Source organism: Ammospiza nelsoni, chromosome 1 (assembly GCF_027579445.1).
Source record: "Ammospiza nelsoni isolate bAmmNel1 chromosome 1, bAmmNel1.pri, whole genome shotgun sequence".
Taxonomy (NCBI): Eukaryota; Metazoa; Chordata; class Aves; order Passeriformes; family Passerellidae; genus Ammospiza; species Ammospiza nelsoni.
In genome coordinates, this window is record NC_080633.1 from 21,260,851 (window position 1) to 21,282,708 (window position 21,858).

The 21,858-nt window shown below is 40.4% G+C and overlaps 1 protein-coding gene across 1 annotated transcript in view; it reads left to right on the top strand.

Moving 5' to 3' along the window:
- The first annotated feature begins 217 nt into the window (after positions 1-217).
- Positions 218-21,858, top strand: part of CUBN (cubilin) — a 143,100-nt gene continuing 121,459 nt past the window's right edge. The window contains 17 exon segments of the mRNA XM_059475204.1: positions 218-333; positions 493-622; positions 940-1,032; positions 2,023-2,061; positions 2,830-2,931; positions 3,879-3,982; positions 7,503-7,629; positions 9,081-9,249; positions 9,979-10,110; positions 11,295-11,390; positions 11,915-12,036; positions 14,150-14,336; positions 16,076-16,194; positions 17,633-17,864; positions 19,087-19,268; positions 20,075-20,237; positions 20,429-20,619. Coding sequence (XP_059331187.1) covers positions 218-333; positions 493-622; positions 940-1,032; positions 2,023-2,061; positions 2,830-2,931; positions 3,879-3,982; positions 7,503-7,629; positions 9,081-9,249; positions 9,979-10,110; positions 11,295-11,390; positions 11,915-12,036; positions 14,150-14,336; positions 16,076-16,194; positions 17,633-17,864; positions 19,087-19,268; positions 20,075-20,237; positions 20,429-20,619 — 2,304 coding nt within the window.

Genomic DNA, 21,858 nt, shown 5'->3' on the forward strand with positions numbered 1-21,858 from the left:
AAGACAAAAGGAGAAATATGCATTTAATGTCTAAGGGATTTGCATGTTGTCAATCTTTAATTAAGGTGTCTGAGATAAAGTTCACCCTTGCAAGACAAGGCAGCAGAATGGGCACCTTGTGAACCAGGAGTGTGTGAGAGCAAAGGGCACCTGGGCTCACAACAGCCCAGTCCAGCACTGAGGTTTCACTCAGGCTCAGGACAGCTGGAGGAGAGCAATGCCTTGGGCTGCTGCTGCTGCTCAGCTCGTGCTTGTGCTGGTATTGCTTACTGGATTGAGCTGTGACCCAAACCACCATGAAAACAAGAGGCAGAAAAGAGACACTTATGAACAGTGAGTACCAGTGCTTGCAAATGCATTTGTTGGGATGGTGGCCTGAAAGTGCTGGAATGGGGGCAGAGTGGCTTTACTACAGCTCTGTTTTACTTACTCTTTGGTAGATATGTGTGACTAAATTTTCTTTTTTTTTTTTTTTTTCCCAACACACAACAGGCCTCGTTTATCCTCCGAGCAGGGTAATTTAGTGTTCTATGCTGGCTCCAGCAAAAATATTGAATTTAGAACTGGACCACTGGGGAAAGTAAAAGTTAATGAAGAAGACCTTACAGAACTTTTTAGTCAGGTGACATAGTTATTTTCCCTTAATATATTTTCATTTTCAGTTCTACATATTAATAGTGAAATTGTTTTCACAAGTGTTTAATGCATTCTGTATTTTATATTATCTATATCAGCAATCTAATATGGAAGTAAGCCATTGCAGACTTGTAAAGGAATCATGTCATCACAAAAGATGATGAAATTATTAAATTGTGTATGTATTAGAGCTCTCTGTATTTAAGTGGACTTTATAATAGTAAAGTTATGCAAGGACTAAACTTTCCTAAGCTTTTGAAAAGTCAAAGTTTGTTTCACATTATCTCTGTTGTTTAACTTTAGGTTAGAGAGAGTAGCACAGAGATTCAAGAACTTAAAAAAGACTGTGGTGCTTTGCAGAATGTATCCCAGCAGATTACTCTGCTGACCTCCAAGGTGAGCCAAACCTTCATGTTATCCTCCTCCAGCATTCCCATGTTTCCATTCCTCACACTAATATGAAACAATCTGATTCATTAAAGTATTTCTGCACCCAGTTTAGGGAACTGGAGCAGAGTTCCTATTTAATATCAGCCTGGAGTCTGTGTTTAATTTTGAGATATTTATTCAGTAACTATGTAGACAATGGAAATATTTCTGTAAATCTCCCCAAAATTTCCAGTTACTGAGATTCCTCTTTGTTCATTGTCAGCATCTGTATTGACCATGTCCTCTAATATTTGTGAATAAATTCTGGAAATGGACCATATATGTTTTCATAGTTGCTACACAGACATCCCATTCCATAGATAAAATGGGCTATAGGGGTTTGCAGTGGAAAGATAAGACCAGCACAATAGTTTTGTCATTTCCCTGCTCCTGAATTCTTTTTTTCCATGAAAAAATTTTTAAAGGATTGCCTGATTTAAGTGTCTTTTGTTACAGTGTTTCTGCAATTCCTTATAGTAAAACATTTTTATAGTGTAATAGACCTTCCTTTAGGGAAATTGGGCTAATATGAATCCATCACATTCTCTGATTCAGTATCAGTTTGCTGTTTGTGCTTACAACCCACTGAGATGTGGAGACCTTTTCCAGGCTTTCAGTGCTCTGTCCCAGACCTCTGTCCTTGTCACACATGTGAGGACCCAAGCATTCCCACAGGAATATTCACATTCTTAATTTTCAGCACCTGAATACATCTTTGCCAGACAGAGTCTTGCCTTGTGGATCCAAGCTGGGACATATTTAGGCTGTCATTTTCTGAACAGCCAAACCCACCAAAATCTCAGTGAATGGGGCCTCATTTTGATCTGTCACCTGGTTTCACATACCAGCTATTCTCTTTTCTCAGAGAAAAGTATTTTGTGAGTTTACCAGTGTCTAGCAAGTTCCTCTGTGGTCACTCTCATACTAAGCACAATGTAATTCACATTTCTTTCACAGATCCTGAGTCTCGATAACAAACTTCAAAGCTTTCAGCAGGTAAGTAAATGGGAAACAAACTAGAGATCAGAAAAGAAAATCTCAGCCCCAAGTAAATAAAGTGAAGTTTCAATGATTAAACAGCTAAATGATTTCTTCCTTCTCATGCATTCCTCAGGAAAACTTTTTTAGTAACAGAAGGTTAAAAAAAAACACCAAGATTTGTGGAGGAGGTGATATGCCTTCTTACAAAATATAAACTGTGTAGGAGACTGCATTTCTTAATGGAAAAACACTTGTACATTCAAGAGCAACAAGTTGATACCAAGGAGAAGTAAACTTTCCCTTCACTGGTCTGTCAAGATAAAGACCAGAAACTCAAACTGGATTTTTATTGTACTGGAACTAACTCAGTTTCAGCTGTCGCCTGCTTCTCCAGTGAGCTGGTGACAAGCCTCACCTTCAGGTGCCAGTAAAAGCAATTATCAGATGAGATACCCATGGAATAAAAACACAACATAACCTTCCCTCTAGACTCCCAGTCTGCTGCTGGAAAACAGTCTCTATTAATATTTAATTTTTACAGGTCTTTTCTCATCCTAGTGCTTGGCCATTCTGTGCATGAGCAATCACAGCATCATTATTTTGTACAGGGATAAGTGAAATAACTCAGAACTTTTACAAATCAGCCTTGCTGAAAAAAAAATGGAGGACAGTTCAAGAAAGAATTTGGGGGAAGAGAAAAAAGAATGTTTGTATTGAAAATAAATACCAATAAAACACCAGCTAAGCAGAAACATAATTTTCTACTCTTTTCTGGCATTTCAGGACATCCAGAGGAGAGCCTGCAGTAGTAACCCCTGTAGGAACTCAGGGACCTGTGTAAACTCACTGGATGGTTTCTTTTGCCTCTGTCCCAGCAACTGGCAGGTGAGTCTTTAGCCTCCTCGACTACAGAGAGTGTATTTCACCTGCCAGGCTGCATCCAGCTCAGGGTGACTGCCATGCAGCACAGCATTTCGGGGTGCTCAGGGTGACTGCCATGCAGCACAGCATTTCGGGGTGCTCAGGGTGACTGCCATGCAGCACAGCATTTCGGGGTGCTCAGGGCGGAGTGAGCAGCACTGAACAGCAGAGCAGCAGTGTCACTCGTTGGTGTTTGCTTCTCAACAATATCAACACATGTGTAACAAAAGAAGCCCAAAGCTTTGGGCCAGACCCTGCACTGTTACATGCAGGCAGTGGCCCGTGAAGTCAGTGATTCTTGGCAGTTCTCACAGCAGAGAATTAGTCTGGTTTTTGCTGAGCACTGAACTGGACTGCATGCCTTGCTGTTGACCTTACACAAGGATAGAGAGAGGCTGGGGGGGAGGGATGGATAGTTATTCACTTGTAAACAAGTAAGACAAACTGGGGGTGCAAATAATCAGTGGCATTCTGAATTTTTTTAAATGCCAGACTTTACTAGCAAATGCTTTAATGGTGCTGTTATGTGCACCACAGATGAAAATGTTGTATCTTCTTGTCAAAGGATTTAAACTTAAAAGTTATCCCAGCAAGATTCAGGTTAAAATTTATGGGCTTTCCTGATAGAAACAGTTTATAAGAAAATTTTCTGAGTCTTTTTCTAGTTGGAAAGTGAGGGGTTGACAAAAATGTTCACATGCTTTCTACATCTGAGGTATTTTATCCCCATCTGACTGATAGCAAGGGTCACAGAAACACAGCTGAAAAATAAAGTCTCGTTATTGTGTTTCATAAGAAAATCTGTGTTGATAACAGCCCATGGTTTGTATATCTTTGAAAACTATATTAAACATGGTTTGCTTCATTTCTCAGTTATTTGGAAAATAAACTGGTGTTCCATTTCATCTTAGGGCCCCCTGTGCTCAGTGGATGTTAATGAATGCCAGATTTTTGCTGGAACAGCATTAGGCTGCCAGAATGGAGCCACTTGTGTGAACACACCAGGCAGCTACAGGTAACTTCTCAAAACTAGACACAAATATCTCATGTAGAATACTCTGCTGGTTTGTACCCCATATCATGCCTGCAGCACAAGTTCTAGAATGAAGTCTGTTTAATATGTGTGCACTGTAACCCCTGGGAAGAGATAGAATCCTTACTGCACTGTACACTGAGCCCACTGCAGGCACAGAAAGGCCCCCACAGCCATTGCCTGCTGTGACACAGGAGGAGCAGCAGGAGCCAGATCCATCACACAGCCGTGCTGGGGGGAAGGCTGCAAATGAGGACAGGCTCCCCTGACCCAGCCCCCTGTTGCTTTAATGTAAATGTCCTGCACCGTGGGGCGTAGCTGGGGCAGTGAGAGGCCCGTGCTGGGCTGTGACCAGCTCTCCCCAACATGCCCACAGAGCACAGCCATGTTACCTTCCCTCTGCTATCACCTACCCCTTGAGATCAAAGGGAGATGAAGGAGGTGATCACCCTTGATCACTGGTGTTCTCAGCACGCTCATTTGGTCAGAGCAGGGTGCTAATGACATCAAGATAATGGGTGCAAACCCCATGCAGCCCATTCACTAAGGCTTGGACTTGATGATCCCTGTGGGTCCCTTCCTACTCAGAATATTCTGTAAATCAGAAACAGTTCTGTGAAATGCCTTCATCCCCTCCTAAAACAAAGGCACTGCTGAGACAGCAGCCGAGCAAGGAATGCACAGTGCTGCCAGGCAGAAAGGGAGAAATGCTGTCTGCAATCAAGGGGGTGCCTGGGCTGCCTCTCTGCTGGGCCCCACACACAAGGCCTCTGGAGCACATTCTTCCCTGGCTGTGCCCAGCTCCTTAGGAAACATGTTCTTGCTTACAGGGCAAGCCAGCCTGAACATTTTGTGTCTCATTCTCCAAAATGTCAAATAATCTGCTAAATAACTAACTCTCGCATGTAATACAAAGCTACCCCTGTGCAATGGGAACACGCACGCTGGAGAGCACGCCACAGCTTTCTGCTAAGAATTCTGTCTCCTGCTTCAGCATAGAAATCTTAGCCCCCACAAATATTTGCTTGAAGTAACACTGGCTTATAGTGCTTTGTCAGTTCTTGGAAGAACTTCAAACAAAGGAAGTTCTCCTGTAGTGCTCCTCATGCTTGAGCACAGAGTCTGCTGAAGTGTCACTGCTGTGTGATGCCTCCAGTAAGGTTTAATTTTATTTTAAAGGATGTTTATAACTTGTCTGCAACAGATATTTGTCAGGGAAACAACAAAGCAATCTGCCTTTATTTGTTTCCTATTGTGCTCAGAGAGGTACAGGTGTGTGACTAAATTCTGCTGTTCTCACAAGTGTTGTCATTGTGTTAATGCAGTCATGATTCCCCAGGGTCTTCCCTGGTGCACTGCTTACCCTCCTTGGTACTTGCTGAATCAATGCTTCATGGAATGAACTAAGACCTCCTCATAAGTCATTGCAACCTTAATATTACTGCTTTTGCATCAGACACTCAGGATTATTACATAGTCCCTTCCCAAGTCCATTGTACCATCTTTAGTGTCCCTTATTGGCTTACTTCTGAGCGCTCCACAAATGCTAAATCCATCCCCAGGCAGAGCATGACATCTCTTTTCTGCAGCTGGGAGGACATTGCTGCTAAGATTTCTGGGGCTGAACAGCCCAGGTCACCCCACTAATGCTCTGGCATGGTTATGTACACCATTGCGGACTGCAGGGAAAGAAAAGGGTAATATCTGACTTTCCATAGCCTGCAGAAATAATGCCAGGTGATTGGAAGTATTGGATTTGGTACAATGAAATGGAGCATAATGCAGTCTTCATCCCTTGTTCATTTTCTTTATCTGCATGGTTTTCCCTGTAACTCAGGAAAGCTGAAATATGAGGGGGGGAAAAAGCAGGTATCCAGAAACACCTTCCTCAATCAAAATCTTAAGGGGACACTGTATCAGTTGGATGAAAGGCTGTGAAAGACCCCAAGTCTATCAGACTTCTGTGTCACAACCAAAATAACAGGGGCCTCATCACAGCATGCCATGGCTCATGTGATGGAACCACAGCAGTGCCAAGCAGCAGTGCATCACAATTTGGCTGAAGCACCTTGCAGTGTGACCTACTTCTGGAAGCTCTTCTCTGAGAAACTTCAGAGGGGAAGCAGATTAATCTTTGCCAGAGTAGACAGGAGACAGTGCCATTGTTCTCCTCCTTTGGAGACAGTTGGATTGCCTTCTGTGTCCTTTGAAGTTGAACATGAAGCTCTCAATGTACTTTAGAAGTATAAAAGTGATCTGGTTCCCTGACCTGCTGCCTCTGTGCTTGCCCATGCTGAGCTGCTGCGCTGATGGGGAGGTGCTGTTCTGCTTGCTGTCTTTTACAATAATGGACATGCTGTCTTGCACTGCAGACTGCAGTTAAGCATTAAGCTGTTGTGGGGTTTTGAAGCCTAAGTTCATGTGGGTTGCTTGTCCTGGGTGCACTCTTTAGTTACCTGCAATTGACTTATCAAACTGCAATTTCAGGTGAGCATGTGACACGGTGGAAGGGACAGCAGCAGCTTATTTTATATAAATTGCTTCAAGGTCCAGGTCAGCTGCACTAGAATACCCTCATTTCAGTTCCAGAGAAATGCTTTTACAGAGCACTTTTCCTTAGGCAGCTTAAAAGCAATCCAAGAAGGGTGTGTGCCTGCCATATGTCTCTGCAAGCTGCAGACATTGCAGCACATAACTTGAATCCAAATAAGAGTCTTGCTGTCATTTTATTGAGAAGCTAGTGATGTGATAGGAGGTTTTCTGTGAATTTATATCTCTTTCAGTTGTATTTCAGAGCCTCACATTTTGTCTATGTGGAAATAAAGAGCCAGAGAAAAGGGAAACATTATCTGATGGCTTAGAAGTTCCCAATTTCAGTTCCACCACATATGTATAATGCTCTGCCCTATAATTAACAATGTGATGCATGTGGCAGCTTCCAAACCAGATCCTCCCAGTAGAATGCCTTCTTTCAACCCACTGCTTTGTTCTTCCCACCCCACCAACCCCAAATACTACCTCTTGCTCACCACACATCCCTAAAAGCTGAGGTGCTGCTGAGACAGCAGGTGCCCATTGTTGTGGTGTGGGGGTGAAAGTACCAGGCATGGCATTTCTGCACATGGCATCATATCATGGTCATAACTGAAAAAGGAAGTTTAGGTGCTCTTTGACTGAAGTGGGGTTTCCATGCTCATGTTCTATTAAAGTCTTATGTTAGACTTTTCTTTTTTTCTGGATTTGTGCTTATGGATGTAAAAAAAGGTGGTAGATTCTTCCATAGGGCCAGACAGTAATGAATATGCACAAGCCTCAAATGGTTCTTGAGTCTCTGCTGAACAGGAGATTTGCCTCTCTGCATGATTATTAGCAGGATTGTCATAATAAGTAAATAGATGTATCTTGTAAGGAACACCCCATAAAGTGGAGAATGGAAATGAACAATCTTTTAACAGTGGTAGAAAGACAAAATTTTGATTTTTCTTTCCACTTTCACTATTAGCTGCTCCTGTACTCCAGAAACCTATGGGCGTCACTGTGACTTGAAATTTGATGACTGCCAGGAAGGATCTGAGAGCCTCTGTGAGCATGGCCTCTGTGTGGATGAAGAAAGGGATCAGCCCAACAGGGTAAGGAACAATGTGTAAACCTCAGCACACAGCACAGCGTGAATAAGCAGCAAATTCTGCTGAGTTTGACAAAACTGCATAGCATGAACTGCTGCTGAAAACAACAAGAAAGGCCACTGCAGAACATAACAGCCTCTCTGTTGTACCAAGGGTGGCAGAAAGAATCAGAAATGTCTGATGTCTTGTTAGAGGTACTTGTCACAGTATTAGATCTACTACTACATCCACAGGGAGTTGGGAATAATTTTTTTATAAGTTGAAGTCTTACTTGAAATACAATATTCTTACTGCTCATTATTTTGGGAGTTCTAAGTTGCTACAGTATTTTACTGCTTAAATGACTGAGAAGGACAAATATGAATCTTGCTATTCTTGGGAAAAGTGGCACATTAGTAGCACATTAGGACCAGGGGTCTGGAAGCTGCTAGGGCTGCATAGTGACTGTGTGGCTGCTGCTCATCCTTGGTGCTCCTCAGTGTCAGCTGGATGTGGGTCTGACTCCAGGCCCAATCTTTCCAAGCATCTGCACTGGATGGATGCTAGCACACACTTGAGTGCTCTTCTGGAGCAAGCCAGCTCATTCCATTTGGGTGAGAATCTGGGTACAGGGTGTTCACTCCAAAGGGACAGATGGACCATGCCAACATTGGCTCTTTACACTCAGAGCAGCCCTCCAAAACCACCCAGCCAAGCTTGTGCTCCTTAATACTCCTATATGCCCATGCACCACTCCAGGCACAGCACTTTTATTTTTGAGCTTTGCTATAAATGATTTCTTTGCCTAATTTTTAGAAGTTTCAAAACTCATCACTTATTTTCTGCCCACTTTTTGTTGAGAAAGCTTTACAAAAGGGTTCAGTGTTGGCTTAACAGTGTCTGCTCCTGTGACAATCAACAATAAAGCTCCCATTAGCTTTAATTAGACCAAAGCTAGATAAGTCCTGAAATCTGGCCATTAGTAAAGTTTACTAGAGAGAAAACTGTTTTCCTAAAAGAAATAATGTATTTGCATTTTAATGTCAGTGCTATGCATTGCATAGACTACTGAATAATTTGATTAAAAGAAAACAGCCAAGATGATTTCAGGTTGCTTACAATGATCTCTTTGCCCTGGTTAAAAATCAAGTTGATGACTTTTAATTATGGTTATGTACAGCTCATAATTGATCTTATTTTCTCTGGGAGCTTTGGGGTAAATTACAGATGTCTTTTATGAACATAATGAATGAGCCTGAGTTGCTTCCATAATTCTGAAAAAGTAAACTCAGAGGAAGAAATAGACTGGGAAAACTACTGAAGCAACTTACAAAACAAAACATACAAGCCGTGTAATGCTCTGAAAGCTTTCTTATAGTTTGAAAGTCATTTTATGAAATTAAATTAACTCCTCCTGCCTTTTTCTTGACTACTGCAAATGCCTTAAACATGCACTGTGGTGTTTTCTGTGGCAGCCCAAGTACCACTGTATCTGTGATGCTGGCTGGATGTCCCCTCCTGGCAGCCCTGCCTGCAGCGCTGATATAAATGAGTGCAGCCTCCCGAATCCTCCGTGTTCACAGGATCCACCTGTGCAGTGCTACAACACTCCAGGCTCCTACAGATGTGGTCCCTGCCCCACAGGTATCTCGTCCTTCCATGCTCTCAGGTTGGATGGGGTGGCAGAGGTGCTACTGCCCGTGTATCATAAGCACAGACACAGGATGCAGCTCCATGAAATGCTTTGGTCTGTGTTCTAGGGAATAAATGCAGGTTGTGTTTTATATAGGTAACACAGGCAGTGGAGTCTAATGCATGATTTATCTCATCCTAAACTGAGCATCTAAATAGGTCTCATGTCCACAGGTATCTTCATATCCATCATGTCCTGTCACCTTCATATAATTAGTCTGCAGTACTTTCATGTCTGTAGGTTTCCTGCCCTAAGGAAATATAAAAATCTGATTGTTCCCTCAGACCATATAACTTATGATTACTCTTCCTGAGCTGGGCAGGTGGTGTCTATAGGAAAAGTTTTTAAAGTATTTAAGTGAAGTTGCAATGAAGCTTTGCTGCAAAATGTGCGTACATGCACCTGACTGGAACCGCACCCTCTTTAGGTAAAAGTGTGTTTGAATCTGAAATATCCAGAATACAGTTAAAATAAAAGATTCTTATACTCTCATCTCCACCCTGTTGTGTTCAAAACCTAATTTTCAGACTGGTATGAATTTTTATCAGTTATGAGAGAGACAGATGTACTGTTGTGCTAATGAGGTGCAATAATTGTACTCTATGAAAAGACTTGATAAAAGAAGAAACCAAGAAGGCCAGGCATTTTCTTTCTGATGTCTTTTCTGTGCTGCTTTTTAGGTTGGCAAGGAAATGGCTACACTTGCCAAGACATTGATGAATGTGCAAGTAATAATGGAGGCTGCTCAACTGTACCTATGGTCCAATGCATCAACACAGTTGGATCATTCCGCTGTGGGCTCTGTCCTCCAGGTAAAATGGGTTTCTTGCTGATAATGCTATGGAAGGGCTTAAAAGATGAAGACTCAACACATACAAGCCTGTTTTGGTATAGATTTAAGAAGCTGAAAATTGGTTTTGTAGAAATATCACATACACAGTACTGTGATACAGAATGCAGAGTCCAAATATATTCAAATTGCTTCAGCTATTAATGAACATTGTATAGAGTATGCCTCTACAGAGGATCCTCTGAAATGGGTTTCTCTTGTACTGGGTATCTGTTTTCAGTGTTATAGCCTTGACTTGGTGAAGTACTTCCTTTACAAGATCATTAATGGGAAAAAAGGATTGCATAATTATGGTAGTAATTTCATTGTCTGTATTAATTGAAGGAGTGTCCTGTGTGCCATAAATCACAGACTGTATTGTCTGCAGTAAAAAAAGCCTTGATAATTGTCACGCTCTGAATGCTGTCTGAGGAGGCAGTGTTTCCACTGCAGTACAGCTCAAGCAACAGCTCAAGGAAGTTGCAACTTAAGTCTTTATAATTTATGCTTTATGATTTAAAATACTTTCTGAAATGTATGGGATCAATTACTAGAAATACAGCAGGAAAAAGTCTTTCTAATTGACTTTTTGATTGCTGTTTAAATGGCAGGTAGGGAAGACTCCCAGTTACTGAGTGCTGAAGGGATATCACCATGCTGGAAATGTGGCCTCAGACAAGTTTTGGGGTCGTCAGCTCTGGCCATAAGGAGCTGTGCTGCAGGGCTTTGGTCCTCCTGAATGTCCTGAGAGGATCTGGGTGTTGTGTTTGGGATCCAAGGGCTGCTCTGGTGTGCAGGAGGAAAAAGTCTGGATATGGTTAGGGCTGACTGGGTGCAGATGTGTAGGGAGGACAACACATGGTGGCTGAGACACATGGGCTTCTATGGCCTCACTGACTTTACCTATATTTAAAATACACTAATATATCTTTTTTTTCTGCAGCTATGGAAGGATTTATTTACATTCAGAATCCATCCCTGCAATGAAGGAGGCACAATAAATATGCAGGTTTTACTTCAGCAGCTATCTCAATTCTTTCTTTTTATCTGCAGAAGACTATGATTTTACACCATGAATTAGTGTTTTGCTCACCAGTTGATTATTTTACTGTCAATTCACAAAGAAAATCGTTTGTTACAGACTAACTGAGATTTACCTCTGAACAGGTTATGAGGGAGATGGACAAACATGCACCCAGGTTGATATCTGCTCAATAAATAATGGAGGGTGCCATCCTTTGGCTACTTGTACCTCAGCTCCAGGTATGATACTTTCTTAAAGACTGTAAGGTGATAGCAACCTGAATCTCAAGGAGGACCTGGTTAGGATAAATCCACTTTATAGAAACATATCTAGATTGCAGCCTCTTTGCCACAGTCAGCTTTGCCTCATGAGAAGGGTTTTACAGGCAGCTTAGCTAAAGCGAGCAGACTTTTTCACAAACATTGACAGAAGGAGATTTAGGCTCCAACAAAAAGAAGACTTTATGCTAAAACTGTGAAGATGTTCACCATTTCTCTTTGATGCAGTTTTCCAATTATTCAGCTGCTTTTAATATTCCCCTTCCCATAAATACCCTTTGACTACCCCACCACTTCCCATGAGGGTGACCTTGGGCTCTCAGGTACTCATAGCAAAACAACACTAGGGCTCTTTACATGTTCAAACTGGGCACTGGCCAGGGAAGGTGTCAAAAGATCAAGTTAGAATAATATTAAAATTCTCCTTCAAAATGTCAAGGATATTTACAGACGTTGGTATTATGTTCTCTGTCTTCTCTCCCAAGGGCCCATGGCATTTTGTTCCTGCACATCTGGGTTCACTGGAAGTGGATATGGGCCAAATGGGTGTTCTCCTCTCAGTGACATCTGTCAGCTGCAAAACCCTTGTGCCAATGGGCAGTGCCTGGTAAGTGCTGGGCTCCTCATACATAAATGACAGCACTGTGCAGTCAGAACCAGCCAGGGAGCCTTGCTGAGACTGGAGGCTGAGTGCACACATACTGCTGGGAATGAGGCAAAGTCAGAGGGGACTGCAAGGTCAAAGGATATACCTGAGGAAAGCAAAGTGAGTTTCAGGGCACACAAGCTATTTCCTTGTGTGTGAAGTAGAAGTAGCAATCTTGGCAGTAATGGCCTGAGAAATTGTGTTTGGTAGCTGATACTAGCCAATGGAATGCTTGTGCTGATGGGAGAGAACTGTTCCTGGTGGCACAGGAAAGTAATTTACCACCCTGACTCATGGAGGAATTACCCATGATAAAGGCACCAGTACCTCTGCTGCCCTTCAGGCTGTTAATATCCAGCAGAGTTAGTTATGAGTTCCTTAGTCTGATTTTGTGAGAGCGCTCCTAGAGTCTCAGGCTGTTTATATGAATGTGGAAAGTGTGTTTCAAAGGAATTGGTTGCAGTGATGGTAACCAAGTCTTTTTGACCTAAATTGATCGGTGGGATGAATTCATTCTCATGCACAGTGAATGTTTAGTTTATCCTCACAAACCCTATGAAGGCTTTTTTGGCTTCCTGAGTCAGGTGTGCTGCGCCCTGGAAAGTCCATGCTGCAGACCTGGGGGTTTTGTTGTGGAAGATATTTATGATGGTGATTTTGCCAAAATATTCACAAATACTAATTCTTTTATTTCAGTAGTTTTTTCCCATTTATCCCCATTAGGCTGGGGATGTCCTCATTTTGGTTGTCCCTGGAGGCACAGGGAAAATGAGACATAAAATGTGGATTTGGCAGTGTTAGGTTAACAACTGGATTTGATGATCTTAAGGGTCTTTTCCAAGCTAAATGTTTCTATGATTCCATGGTTTATTACCTCTTGCTTTTTCAATTTTCTGTGTGAAATGAGGCAGTCCTCTCACACTCCACTCCTGACCAGAATTCCTTGCTCCCTGTTCTGTAGGTATCTACTGAATACTGTCTTCACTCATATTTAAAGATATTTATAGGGCCTGTTTTGCCCAGATCTTATGTACTTTTTCTGACTATTTAGTTCATTTTAGTCAGTTTATTAAATGGTATGACATCTTCCCCTAAATATTCTAGCATACAACAGTGGGCAATCATGGCTACAAAGATAATAACACAGATATTTAAGTAATGTGACTACAAAAGCATCTAATAAAATAGAGAAATAGCAGAGCTATATTTGGCCAGCAACATGATAGAGGAAATAAGTAAGTATCAGGCAATGCAGATCAGAAAACACCTTCAAAAATAACATTCAGAGCCCTAAATACACATCAAAACCTCTTCCATTATACTGAAAATCTCTTTGGGACACAGAGGACATGAATAGATAATAGAAAAGCAAAGAGAGAATGCAATACACTGATTGTATGTCATCAAAGATGGGATTATAGCTTGTACCTGGGACCATGTTTTGCTTTACGTCTAAAGATTGTGTCTATAAAACAAGAGATATAAGGTAAGAGAACACATGAAATTAAACTAGTTACAGATATGGAAAGACTTGATTATATGGAGTAGTACAGGTGGTGACAATGGAAATAGAAAAGAGACATACAGAAAAAGGAATAAAGCTGAAAAGATGATGATATTGTTCCCCTTTAATATTCCTCAGGATGAAAATGAAAGTTAACAGCCCACATAACTGCAGTACAGACTTCCTGGGGAAAGGTCTTGAGAGAAATTACTCATAAACCAGTTATCTTGCATTGCTATTTATAAGGTTTAGTTAATTTGATTGACTTGATTCTAGCATGATCAAAGGGTTTTCTGAATGGCTAAAAGGGACTTTAGCCATTCAGATTTTGATCTTCAAGAAAGTAATTTGAAACAGCTCTGCTAAGAAATAACTTAATAGAAAAACCCAAAGAGATAATTTAATTAGGCTTTATGTTTATTTTGGTATTCACTAGTGACCATCAAGATTTTATTTCTTTACTCCAATATTTCCTCACAAAATAAGTGTAAACATCAGTCTTTCTCCTGACTCCATTGATTTCATTAGGTATTCATGCTCATTGTTTATTTGATTTCTTTATATCTGTAGGCAACGATCTCTGGCTATTTCTGCCTGTGCACTGCAGGCTGGACAGGCCCTAACTGCACAGAGAACATTGATGAGTGCATCAGCAACCCGTGTCAGAATGGGGGCACCTGCACAGATGGGGTCAATGGCTACTCCTGCGAGTGCAGCAGCGCCTGGACGGGACCACAGTGCCAGACTGCCCAGCAAGGTACAGCCAGAGCACCTCCCCTCCTTGCCCCGGGAAATGGGACAGCAGCCTCCAGCCCGCGGGTCCTTGGTGCATGGCACTGACGCGTGAACAACAACTGAGTTATGATGTGGAAAACAGCCCTGTGTTTGGTGGATTAGAGGTCCCAACCCAAACTCCCTCCGTGTCAGAGTTTTCCATGAGCTTAGTTTACGGCTGTTTTGTTCAGCAGTAGGAACGCAACAATGAAGCTGATCTGCCGGCCCACTGGCCTTGGCTAAATGCCAGACATCCTAAAATCAGATCTCTGTTCCCGAAAAAGTTGTCTGGAAAGCTGGTTGGGAAAGAGGATCCAGTATAAGGAGAACAAAAGAACATATTGATGTTTCTCTTTTGTGCATATTATTTCATCTGTTATGAAGCCGAAAGGTCCTGATGTTGTTAGTCAAGAGGAAAAGCCAGAAAAGGTTTTCAAACAGAAATGTAATGAAAGAAACGTTAGGCATGAAAATGGGGTAATCTCAGTTTTATACTGACTGCAAGGTTTTCCCTTTTCCTCCTAATATAATTTCTTCTGTTTGTTTGAAAACTTTTTTTGCCATGAATTTTAATTAAACAAGGTCAGGATAGCATTCCAGTGAGTCCAGTGTCCCTGTGACAAGAGTCGCTCATTTTTACTGTAGACTGCTAAGAAGAAAGCAAATTACATTTTAATGTAATACAGTATGTAAAATTTCCACTGATCCCCTGTGAAATCTTTTAGAACTATTTTAGGCTTTTTTCTATTTTCATGAAGTATCTAACTAGTAATGTTTTATTATGATTAATTATTAATATTTTATTATTAAGTCTACAGGGGGAAAAATTTAATTTTAGCCATTCGTAATGAAGGGATAGAAACCCAGATTTTACGCAGTAAGGAATCATACTGTACCACCTGTTCTTTTAGTTTTTAATCAAGGAAAAAATAATGTATTATCTTTCATGATCATTTTTAATCAGGTTGAAAAAAGGTGAGGTCTTTTAGACAGACATGTCAAATAAAATTATATTCTTTTTACCACTTCTTGAAACAAAACAGTTTGGTGAGAATTGACTATTTCTTTAGAATCAGTTCAATGTTAAACTACAGGTGCTTAGTGCACACTGTAGCTACATGTGCATTGCATTTTGGCTGCATTGCATTTACAGACATATTTTTCTGTAGCTGTCTGGAGTTCTCAGTTCCCATGCATTGAATGGTTCAGTGAGAGAAGAGACCATGGTGTATCATGAGAGGGATTATCAGGCCAAGAAATCTGGGAAAAATAATAAAGGGAACAATAAAACCTCCTGAGGATAACATCTATGATGTTCCCCTTCTGAGAAAGACAATTTTACATCATGTTAACTTCAAAATGCAAAATGTTATTTCATTGAAAGGGAAAAATCTAGAGATTCAGTCTGGAGGTATACTTCTGGAAGTAAAGCATTTTATGGACACTATCATGAGACAGAATCAACATCTTTTGGCAGTATCCACATGTTCCAAGTGACATTCTTTTCTTTTTCCAAGAACTATTTTTCTTTCGGGGAATTTGTGCTTTTCTGAGATGTCATTCCACTTGAGAGGAAGTCCTAAAGATCCTTTTATAGAAGTATTTAACAACATTGCTTTAATTGTTCAATTGGAAAAATCTATGCAAAAAAAGCGCTAGGTTTTGGTTTAGTCTGTAGAGTAATAGCACAAAATCTGTTTAATTTTCTCTCTCTTTTTGCAGTTTGCGGAGGATACCTCTCAGGCTCGAGGGGGTCTTTCAGGTACCCTAACAACCCAAACAGCCAGTGGTACAGCAGCGGGGTCAGCTGTGCTTGGGTTGTTCAAACTACTGCCAACAAGGTAAAGTAGAGTTCAGGTGAAAGAAAGCCTCAGTCTGTAGGATCCCTGATTGCTTATCAGAGCAAACATGACTATCTTCATGCTACATGTGTTTCTATGCTGTGATCCAATCCCCTCAGAATAAATAGTTTTTCAAAAGAATAAATTTTAGATCCTTACAACCCTTCAGGCTCCTTAGCCTAAAGATTTGCTTGGGTTAGATTTTCCAAGCTTTCCTAAGCAGATGAGAGTTGTAGTTTATTAACCTACTCCAGCTACAGTGTTCTACATTGCTTTAGAATGTGATCTGTGAATGGATGCATGAGGAAAGCTCTGCTCTGATGGGCTCCACGGGTGGAACCTGAGCTGAGGGAGTTGGTCAGAGTCTGGTGCTGACAACACCAAGGCTTTGGCTTTGATCCCCACGTGGGCCAACTCTTCACTTATGAGTTTGGCTCAATGATCCTCGGGTTCCCTTCCAGCTCAGACTATTCTGTGATTCTGTGACCCCAAAACAATTTCATGTTTCTGATATCTGAGTACAGAAATGTAGAATACTTAACTCATATTGTCAATGCCTTTGTGTAATAACAGCATCTGATTTTTTTTAAAGATTGATTTTTAACTGTTGCACACAAATGTATATTCTGATTCTGATCTGCAACTAACAATTCTATTTGTGTTATAAATAACAGCTACAAAATATGCTACTCCATAATTTAGCATTCAATTTCTTACCTGGGATCTAAATATTTGATGTTTTTTTGACATTTTATGGAACGAATTAAATAATTTTATAAACCAGTACTTAACAGTGGTTTATACAGCATTACATATATATATATGTATGCGACATGTCCTCAGCCTAAAGCTGCGGAGCCACTACTGTCTTCAGCAGAGCATGTTACAGCACATCAGTGAAAAATCTGAAACTTAAAGCTGTGCAAGTCACTAAGTATGCAGAATGGGCTTTAGAGACATTGATTTTATTTGTGCAAAACAAGATCATTGAGCCTTTTAACTCCTATTACAACACTTTCAAACATAGCAAGGGTGAAAAATACTAATTATCTGATGAAAAAACTGCCTAGGGAAACCTGGAATAAGATATTTTATGTTGTGTTTCAAGCTTTTCACATGGCTTGAAATGTACACATATGGATATTTTGCACATATAACACACACAGGCAAATGGTCTCAATTTTTAGTTTATAGAAATAATGCTCTTTCCAGAAAACTTCACTGACTAAAGTCTTATGTCTGTCTATCTTCTCTCTTTCCTTTTGACCCTTAAGATTCTTTGATATTCTTTTCTGTCCTGGAACATTTCAGGAAATGACATAAAAGCTCATAGATTCTCACAGTTGCACGGACACACATATCTGCTCCATAAAGTCTCTGCATAGATATTGTCTCAGCAACAGAGAAAAGAGATATTTTGTTTTCTCTCTTCTATTAGATTCTGCGTGTTACTTTCCCATTCTTCCAACTGGAGACAAGTAATCAGTGTAACTCTGAATTCCTTCAAATCCATGATGGGCCTTCAGCATCAATGCACATTCTTGGAAAATACTGTGGCTTCCCAGGTCCTACAGAGCTTCTCAGTTCCCACAACTCTCTGTATTTCTGGTTATACTCAAACCACACCATTACTGGAAGTGTTACTGTTCATTGGGAATCTCAGGATCCTGGTAAGTTGATCAAATGCAAAGCATTTTCATGGCTTTGGAGTAAAATGAATTACTTATTTCCTTTGATTAGGAAACATTAGGAACAGAAGGACAGTATTTTTCAAGGGAGTGAGGCTGAAATATATATCACTTGAAGATATTTTCAAACTCTAGTTCTAGGTCTCTGCATGAATAGCTTTTGCTGATTTTAAGGCTGCTTTACACTTCCTGTGAGGAATCCCACAAGGAACATGTGTTTCTGGGGATAGCATTCATGTAGTCAGGTCACTTTTGTCACAGAAATATCTGGTACTTTGAGCAAGCAAATTAATGGTTTGTTTTGCCACTGGCAATTTACAACAGCCTAAATGTTCCAAACATGATAGATAATAGGGAACTGGATTTTAAAGAATGTATGAGGGTTTTTGGTGTGATTTGTTGTAGATTTCTGCCTGAATTCTTGATAATGGTAATTGGGTGATTGTTCCAGATGGTCTGGCAATGCATTCCCAGAGATAAATTTCAAATCATCTCACATAACATTAAGGTCACTAGAGTGTTCTGTTTATTATCTAGAAGCAAAAAGTGCATTGGGTTGTGTCTTAAATGAACCATAGAGTAAAAAATGCCATTTCCTTATTTCTAGAAATATTTCTTGAAATTCTTTTAATATGATTTTTGGTGGGTTTTTTCTTTCAATTGTCATTTTTAGATTGATAATTACTAATTGACAAATACTGAATTAATACTTTGAGTACTGAAAAATGAAAGCAGATATTTTGGAGGAAAAAATAGCACTAGCAGAAAAAAAAAGCAAAGAGAGCAGTATAGATGAGATGAAACTAGCTATTTAATTGTTTTTATTTTTAATGAAACTAGTCTTGTGATAGGATAAAAAATGGAGACTATTTACAAAGCACAGAAATTCAGATTAATTTTGTAAATCCAATCCAAACACAGTGCTTCTGATTATTCTTCTTAAGGCATGTTAATCATGGCTGGGTAAGAATCTTTCTTTTACTGTACAAATCAGGAAATATTTGGGGTTCTCCTTTTAAAATTGCAGAATTAACCGCAAAATTTAAAGAAATAAGAAACTTGCTGATTTGTTTGACTTGGTTTTTTTTTTTTTAATTTACTCTGACCCCAAAGTTGTAGGTAGTTTTTACACTACAGGACAGTTAATCTTCTGACCTGACATGTGGTGATAAATACTCTGTTGTTCTGTGTCTCTTTCTGTTAGAATGTGGTGGTGAGCTGACAGGTACTTATGGCTCTATAAGCTCTCCAGGATATCCTGGTAACTATCCTGTAAACAGAACTTGTTTCTGGACCATCTCAACCAATCCTGGCCTCCTCATCACATTTGCTTTTGGCACACTGAGCCTGGAACACCATGACAACTGTGATTATGACTATTTAGAGGTAAAGTGTAATTGTGAATGATGACAACATTTTGTAGTTACGTTATTGCAAAACATTGGGAATACAAAGGTATTTCAAAACTGTTTTATGTACAGAAGGAGACTGTTTGAAAATTTAATCCTGGGTTGAAATGCTTTTTTTTAACTTACATATTCCATCCATCCGTGAACAATCAGAGACAAAAGGGCAGAAAGGGGATGAGACCTGCTTCACTGAAGTCGGTGGAAGTCCTGTGACAAAAAGGATGGGATTCAGGCCAAATACTTGCTGGGAAGCTTTCACTTTCGTACAAAGTTCAGTCTCTAAACTCCTTGTCAAATGTCAACCCACAAGAGAATTCATGAGCCTATGGGAAACTGTTCAGGAAAGGGATCTAAGACTAATAGATTCATATCCTGGCTCACACAGCCATCCACCACTTGATGCTTAGGGCTTTTTGTTGAGTGTGACCGAATGCTTACAGAATTCAGCAATACCTTCTCATGGAAATGCGAAGCCAGTTTGGAATAGCATGTTGTGTGCAATGCAGAGCATGATTTCAAGAAAGCAGTTCAACAGTAGATCTCCTGATACTTTCTTTCCCTTTCACAAAACCCTTGATGACTCCTGGCAGCAGCATCACAGCTATGCTGGTGGATCTGCTTCTTGGTTCCTCTGTGTTTGGAGGAAACTTCCTATGAGCTTTCCCTCCACCCACCATCCATAACACGTCTGTGGCCTCAGAGATAACTTAAAGAGTGTTGGTACTGTTCACAACTGGCACACACATATGATAATCCTAACTGTTGATCTGTCATTCTGTCTAGATTCGAGATGGACTCCTTCCACAAGACCCTGTCCTTGGTAAATACTGTAGCACTGGATCTCCACCCCCACTCCAAACCACTGGTCCATATGCATTTATTCACTTTCACTCTGATGACTCAGTTACTGATAAAGGATTCCATATTGTGTATACAACATCTCCTGGTAAGTAAAATACTCAGGATCAAAGGTCGGTCTGTGACATTCTAGAGATAGAGATAACACATGAATGGATGTCATTAACATTTGCTCTTTAATAATATAGTAATTCTTTTTGATTTGCAGACATTGTACAGAGGCAACCTCAAAAGGAGTTACTGTACTTATGAATATGTCTTTTTTTTTTTTTTTTATAGCAGAACCAAGTTGTGGAGGAAATTTCACAGAGAGTGAAGGGGTAATCACATCTCCTTTCTGGCCTAACCCTTACATCAACAACCGACAATGTGTCTACATTATCCGGCAGCCAGAGGATGAAAAAATATTCCTCAACTTCACCCATATGGAGCTGGAGAGTCATAGTGATTGTTCAGCAAATTATATAGAGGTGATTCTCTTAATAGGTTGATATGAAAGTTTGAATGCATATGTGTACAAGAGCACGTATAACTTCTGTCCCAAGGGCCACTGCAGAAATGGGTGTTAATCAAACAACTTAGTAGATGAATTTACTAGGGCCCAAAAGTCACAGGGGCTGAAAGAGCAGGATGGTGCATTTGGATTGAAGCAAAGATAAGAGAATGAGGAAATCTGTCCAACTTAACACTAATTCTCAATAGTTTTTACATGATTAGGGGGAGTTTGAACATTTGGTAAATGAATGTCAACTGCAAGAAAAAAATAATGCCATAGCTGCTATGCAGCATTTTCTGGAGTCAAAGTGTTAAATGGAAGATTTTGATCTGAAACTAAAAGGAAACACTATATAAATATTTATACACACATTCCCAGGGAAGTGGTTGAATTACCATTCCTGGTGGTATTTACAAGATGTGTAGCAGTGGCACTTAGGGCCATGATTTAGTGGTGGGCTTGGCCAAGCTCGGTTTGCAGTTGGACTCAAGGATTTAGAGGTCCTTTCCAACCTTAATGATTCTATATACATATGTAAAGCTGGGAGTTTATTGTTGCCATAACTGAAATCTTTCAAGTCTAATTCAAGAATTGTTCTTAGTCTAAATCTACCTTGCAAAGACAACAAAATGGTATAGTTGTAATGTTTTTATATGGAAAATGTAATAATAATAATGCAATACTAATGTCAGTACTTAGTGCGTTCCACTTGAGGTGAATTTACTCCTAGCTCTCTCTTCATTGGTTTTCAATGTTGTGTTACATACAAATGTGCAGAGAAATACAGGCTGGGTACAACAGCAGAGGCCTTGGGACAGGGCCTCATCCCACGTGGGATGGCTTCTGGGTACTGCTGCCTGGATAAAACTGTGCCTGGGCTGTGCAGAGCTAAACAGAAGGGAAACAGGCTGGGCACAGTCTGTGGTTGATTTGCAAAGAAAACAAAATGGTACAGCTGGAATGTTTCTATATGGAAAATGTAATAATAATGCAATACTAGTGTCAGTACTTAGTGTGATCCACTTGAGGTGACTTTTACTTCTAGCTCTCTCTTCATTGGTTTGCAATGTTGTGTTACATATAAATTTACAGCTGTAGGGTGCCAGATTTACAGCTGTAGGTGCAGGGAGCCATCCCTGCGGCCTCAGAGCTGGGTCCAGCACTGCCAGCCATGCAGCTCAGGGGCAGCACAGGTTGGGTTTTGTATTTAATC